Genomic DNA, 6,567 nt, shown 5'->3' with positions numbered 1-6,567 from the left:
ATGCATTCTCAGTAGATTCAGCATAAGATTGTAAATGAAATGTAGTTCATCTAATCTCTTACCATATTGATTTACGTGGTTGATTTATTTATATATATATGAGACTCAAGAAAATAAGCTGCCTTTTCCTTTAAGGGATGAAAAATTGTTTCTTTAGAGCTAGCCTATGGGAAGTTTATAAAAGTATATGAATAACCTGTTCATACCTATTTCATTTTTACAAATTGGCATGCATTTTATAAAACAAATTTGGTGTAACTGAAGGGACCTTGATTCATGGGGTGCTTATAAAAGCTTAATTGCAGCAAAGTACTCTCACCTTGATGGGGTGTTCATTGGATATTTATTTAATAGAGGTCACAGACCTTAGCATTATTAAATGTTCTACTTTTTTAAAAAGTATATATTCACACCTACTCAGTAGTCTTTTGCTGTCATGATGAACTGACACAATTCATTTACTTTTTAGGTGCAGGTGTTTGGACTGTATTCTGGAGAAGAATTTCATGAGACTTTTGATTGTCCCATTAAAGTAAGTATTCACCTACTTTTAATTTTTCTAAAGACTTTTTCAACTAATGAAATAAGGATTACAATAATTTGAACACTATCAGTTCTGTATTAATTTTGTCAGTATCTATTCAACACTTGTACTGGATACTCTTTGGATGCTGTGAAAGAGGATAGGGTTTTATTTTGTGACTGTGATCTCAGTCTGTCCTCAAGGGGCTTTTATGTTTGTGGGTGAGAGCACACACACAGTGTCTCTACGAGTAACAATTTTAAGGAGTCCAAAGCTCAGAGGAGTCACTTTTAGCTGCTCTTGTTAATGATGGCTTCACTGGCAGAGTGATATTTGACTTGGCTTTAATAAGTGGACAGGGGCTATTGAAGAAGCTGGCTTTCCCTGTGAAAGAAATGGAGATGCTGGATAGTTCAACCTGTGTTCAGGAAATGGCAGTTAGTCTAGTTTAGATGGTGTATAAAAGACTGATTTGGCAAGAGAATATTCAAGCAGATTGGGCTGGCTTTATGTTAAGACTGGGAACTTGGACTCCATCTGGTAGATGTAGATAAATGATTGAATGTTTAAGAATAAAGTGAGCCGGGCATGGTGACTCAAGCCTGTAATCCCAGCACTTTTTGGGAGGCCTAGGTGAGGGGATTGTGTGAGCCCATAGGTTCGAGAACAGCCTGGGCAACTTGGTGGGACTTCATCTCTACAATAAATCCAAAAATTAGCTGGGCATGGTAGCACGCCCCTGTAGTTCCAGCTACTTGGAAGGCCGAGGCAGAAGGATTGCCTGAGTTCAGCAGGTGGACGCTGGGGTGGCCATGAGCGTGCCACTACACTCTAGCTCGGGTGACAGAGTAAGAATCCAACTCAAAAAAAAGAAAAGAATTAAGTGACATGAACTGAGCTAAGTTTTAGGAAAATTAATATGGCAGCTGTATACAATATTGACTGAAGGACAGATAGACAAGAATTAGGAAGACTTTACAATAATTATCTAGAAGTTTTAGATAATTATTGTAAAGTGTCTATTATGGCTGTTAATGGAAGAGGTCATTTTTTCCCTACTTATTTATTCAAATATTTATTGACCAATAGGTCAAGGAGAGATAGGATCTGATATGTGTTTTAAAAAAGCTGAATTTGCTATAATAGAGGATAATTTAAACAGGAGAGTGACTGGGGACAAGAGACAATTTAGAAGGCTAATGCAATACTCTAGATAGGGCATTATAGGCTCTCAGTAAAAAGGGTAATAGTGAGAATTTAGTATGGGGTGGAAGAAATTAATTTGGACAGCCTGTACTGTCAAAGACTTATCTAACCTTAGTGATATAGATTAGACTTTTCTAGCCTTAATGTTGGCTTGGATGAGGGTGATGAAAGATGGAAGGGCTGAGGGTCAGTCCAGGGTCTCGCTTTGGTGATGATATATGGGAATGCCATCAGTTCCAGTAACGGATGATTTGCAGTAAGAACCTGCAATAAGGACATGGCTAGTTTGGTCTTGAGTTTAGATAATTGTAGAACATCAGGTGGGGATGTTATGAAAGTTTTGGAAACCTGAGTGTGGACCTCAGGATGGTGACTGGCCCTTAAACACAATTGATAACCACAGTTGAATAAGTTGAAGCCAGTTTTAAAGATATCTAGTTTAAAGCTATAGGGTGAGAAGACAAGAAGATTGATGGTGAAATTCCAAAACATTCTAATTTGAAGACTCAGACTATAGAAGAAAAAGCAGCAAAGGAGTTCAAGAAGCAGCAGTTAGAGGAACTGGAGGAAATCCAGAAGAGTGGTGTTAGGGAAACCAGGGGAGGAAGGGTTTCCAGAAGGAAGGAGTGGACAGCGGTGTCAAAGGCATTGTGGAAATTAAATGGACAGGTAGGGGTGGAGAGGTGGATGGGAACAGAACTTTACTTGGTAATTATGAAGTTACTGGTGACCTTGATGCGTTATATTTTCAAGAGCAATATGTTCACCATGTACCAAGAGGTGAGGAAGTAGAAAGAACCAGTAAGACTCTTCTTTCAAGAGATTTGTTAATAAAGAAGAGAGGTCATCTGGTAGGTAGGTAGAGGGGTATCCAAGGAGGATTTCTGCAGATCATAGTTTGGTTGATGGTAAAAATTACTAGAGATGGAAAGATTAGAAATAAAAGAAAGGGCGAACTTAATATGAGTATCTCTAAGCAATGAGATTAACAACTTAAGTAGTGAAAGTAATCTTGAAAAAGAGTCCTAGACCCTCTGTCTGTGAGAACAGCATGAAGGAGGACGGGCTGAGTCCAACCCTTCTAACATCTGCAGGGGAGATGTGATGAAGGAATAGAGATGTTTCCAGTAACAGTCCATTATGTAGAGTTATGCATTATGAGAGAACCAAATGGACTTTTATGAGAGATTTTAAGAATGTGAAACAGTAGAATATGTAAATGCTTCAAAGTGGTATTTAGGATAGGTTAGGAAAGTGCTGAAGTGAAGGACTAACCTGGGGGGTAGAAAGGTTAGAGGAATGAAGCATCATATGCTAAGCCCTAAAATGACAGTATAGGAAGAGGAATCTATTAATCTATTCCATTGGTGAAAGGGCGTGTAGTAGTTAATTAAGTAGTTCTATTAAGAAGAGAAATGTATTTAAATGAAGGTTTAAAAAAGTATAACTATGTAGGATGTGTGTGTGTCTAGAAATATTTTTTATGTTAGTAAAAAACAAAATTTGTTAAGTTGGTGACTTCATGGGCGGTTTTAGTGATTAAAAAGAAGGAGGCCGAATATGTGCAGGCTTACAGCCACAACAGGTGAGCCCTGAAGATGGGGGTGCACTGAGTGTGAGTAGAGCTGCTGGAACTTTCTGTTGCCTTTGTTATCAACCCATCTCCCCCAACATGTTAATAATGTTATATAATCATAAAACCGTTGGAAAATGAAGGAAATAGTTATGAGGGGTGGTGGAGGTGTCTTGGGAGAAACCTGGATACAAAGGTCTAGGAGGAGATTGGCTGAGCAGGAAGCAGACGGGAACCAGGTGGAAGGGAACTTCGGTTGTGGATGAAAGGGAAAGGCCTAAATGGTCAGCTCTGGAAGCTCTTGGGTCCTGCAGCTCTGTTGTTGCTCCACTGAAGGGGTCTTGGTGTAATGTGCTAAATGTCTGGGAGGCTGCATTGTGACTTGGTGCTATTCGTCATTGACAGGCATCTTGGACCAGGAGTTAGCTGGGTTCTTTGTCTGGGTTTCTTCTATGAACTGTATCTAGTTAGAAACAGTTGAGAAAAACTTGCCACCTTGATTTGACCTCCATTGCTGCCTCTATACAGGGCGCATCCACTCTGAGGGGTCCTCAGCCAGAAACTAGAACTGATTTACTGTAGTCTTTGAGCTTTGACCTGGCTTCAGGGAAGGAATCTTTTCACACTGGAGTAAAACAGATGTCATCACTTTACAGAATCAGGATAATCAGATATCAAGATAATTTTTAGATCATGCTGCTTTTAATGCATGAAGTGTTTTCTTTCTGTGCTTTAACCGTGATTCCTAAACCAACACTGGGCACTGTTTCTCTTGTAGATCATTGCTGTGCACCCACATTTTGTGAGATCTAGTTGTAAGCAGTTTGTGACTGGAGGGAAGAAGGTAAGCGCATTTTGTCTTTGCCATGGTAGGTAGCTTTTGAGGGGTACTGTGCTCATTCTGTAGCTTATGCTTACTATTTTTAATGTGCAATTATTTGTTAGAAGAAATCTGAAAAAAACCAAATGTAAGAAAATCATAAGGCTATCATATTTTGGGAGAGTTGTGATCTCAGTGTTTTTCACTGCATTCCTTTGAAGTAGATATAGGTCAAGGAAAAAGAGAGCTGTTAACTCAAACTTTTATCTGGAACTTTGAAACATTGTCCCTTCTACAAAATACAGGCAACATTTAAAAATAACTAAAGAGCAATTAAACTAGTGACTTTTTACTCTTGTAGAAAATCTCTGGTAGGCCTTGATAAACTTTTAGAACAGTTATGACTATTCTTCATTGACATGTTCCTGGCACATTTTATTATCTCAGTGCTATTTAAAAAATAAGAGACCGAACTTTTCTATATATTAATATCCATCTTTCTGTTTATATGTACATTAAATTGTCAAAGAATCTTTCTGTTTTTAGAAATGGGTCAGGGTTTTTTTGATTTATTGATATATTAATCAGAGATTTTAAAAAAACTATTATAATAACAAAGCTATCACCAGACTGGGACTCTGAGTATTACTTCATATTCAGTTTAGCAAGTGGAAAAGAGGTGTTCTGTGGTTATTTTTTACAGTTGTGTGTAGCCACGGAATGTCTTCTTTGAGGTCCAACTACCACATGGTTTCAAATGTTTTATGATAGTTATACATCATTTTCTTTTGGTCTGGTATTCATAGCATGATATGGCAGGAAAGCATGCTGGTCATTACCTAGCTCATTGTGATGATCACATGGCAGGTCTGTAGATCCTGATTCTGTTCTATGACACAGAACCAAGGTTGCACCAGCTCTGATTTCTGCTAAAGAACCTTTCCTTCCCCCAGTTCACAGCCCATTGTTATCTTTCGGCTCTAGTCTTAGTCATTTCATGTAAACGTGTTCACAGGCAAATTAGTAGGAATTTTAGACTTAACTGTACAATCCCTAGCTTAGATCTGCAGCCGATTCTTTCCTGAAAAAAATAACTACCTTACTTGTCCCTGTCAGCCTCAGGAGTAGCTTTAAAATTCCTTTCGTATTTCTTTACTGAGCACTTTTCTGATTTGTGTGTGATACAACATAATTTCACATAACTGTGATTTATACACAGGGGTTTTTATTTAAAGCTCAGTGGGAGCCGGGCTCGGTGGCTCAGCCTGTAATCCCGCGCCTTTGGGAGGCTGAGGTGAGTGGATTGCCTGAGCCCGCGGGTTCGAGACCCACCTGGGCAACGAGACCTCATCTCTACAATAAATCAAAACGTCAGCCGGGCATGGTAGCACATGCCTGTAATTCTGGCTACTTGGAAGACTGAGGCGAAAGGATCACCGGAGCCCAGCAGGTTGAGGCTGCGGTGGCCGGGAGCGGCCACTGCACTCCAGTCTGGGCGACAGAGTGAGACTCCAACTCAAAAAAAAAAAAAAAAAACTCAGTGGGGATAAAGAATGGTAAGTCACTGCTTTTTGTTTTAAATGGCTTAAAATAACAAACATTTATGATCTCACACTTTGAAAATTAAATAGTGACTTAGCTGTTTGGTTCTGACTGAAGGTCTCCCAGGAAAGTATACTTAAGCAATTGACTGAAGCTTCAGTTGTCATCTGAAGGCTTGACTGGGGCTGGAAAGTCTGGTTCTTAGATGTTTGCTGCCTTAATAATTTGTCATATACTTGAAATATTGATAAATCACTTTGGTTTAAATATTTCCTTAGTGTGTGATGGAAACAGTTTTGAGTTCCAGTTTCTGATTTCAGAAGTTAAAGATTATTACAGTTGTTCCCTATTTCTTAAAGGTATTTGAATAAAATAATATACTAGAGATATTATAAGTGTTGATATCTATGTGATAGGAATCAAAATCTAAAGGAGAGATTTTTCTGTGCTGTTGTGTTCTTTAATAATAAGTGTATTCATGAAGTTTAATAATTGCTTTGTACTGTGATGGATACCTGTAGTCTTCATTGAATTTGCCACATCAGTTTTATTACAAAAGTATCTTGTCTACCTGTAGGATGCCAGGGTTAACGATGCCAGTAACATATTCTTTATCCTTTTACTTAGCATTTGATATAATTTACAAACATTTGTATTAAGGGCAGTGTGAATGTAGCAGCTTGGGTAGAAGCTCATAGAGTAGATACATAAGCATTGTGGGAACAACAGAGTAATCTGGCATCTGAGTGCTGGTGACATAGTATGTGAAGTACTTGGAATTTATAGAGAAATGAATCTTGTGATAAGCAACTGCTTTTAGGTAGAATTTAACAAGTACTGATTAGGAGAGAACATTGGGGTTTGATCTATCTCTTGGTTATCATTGACTACTTGACATGTTCA

The 6,567-nt window shown here is 38.4% G+C and overlaps 1 protein-coding gene across 1 annotated transcript in view; it reads left to right on the top strand.

Annotated features, from left to right (window-relative positions):
• Positions 1–469: 469 nt before the first annotated feature.
• VPS41 (VPS41, HOPS complex subunit) overlaps positions 470–6,567 on the top strand; it is a gene marked incomplete at its 5' end in the record, with an annotated part of 99,850 nt that continues 93,752 nt past the window's right edge. The window contains 2 exons of the mRNA XM_008064145.2: positions 470–532; positions 4,081–4,146. Coding sequence (XP_008062336.1) covers positions 470–532; positions 4,081–4,146 — 129 coding nt within the window. The remainder of the gene's footprint in view (positions 533–4,080; positions 4,147–6,567) is intronic.

Source organism: Carlito syrichta, unplaced genomic scaffold (assembly GCF_000164805.1).
Source record: "Carlito syrichta isolate Samal-C Ts95f unplaced genomic scaffold, Tarsius_syrichta-2.0.1 Scaffold307206, whole genome shotgun sequence".
NCBI lineage: Eukaryota > Metazoa > Chordata > Mammalia > Primates > Tarsiidae > Carlito > Carlito syrichta.
The sequence above is the reverse complement of the archived record's forward strand: the minus strand, read 5'-3'. Positions and strand labels throughout refer to the sequence as shown.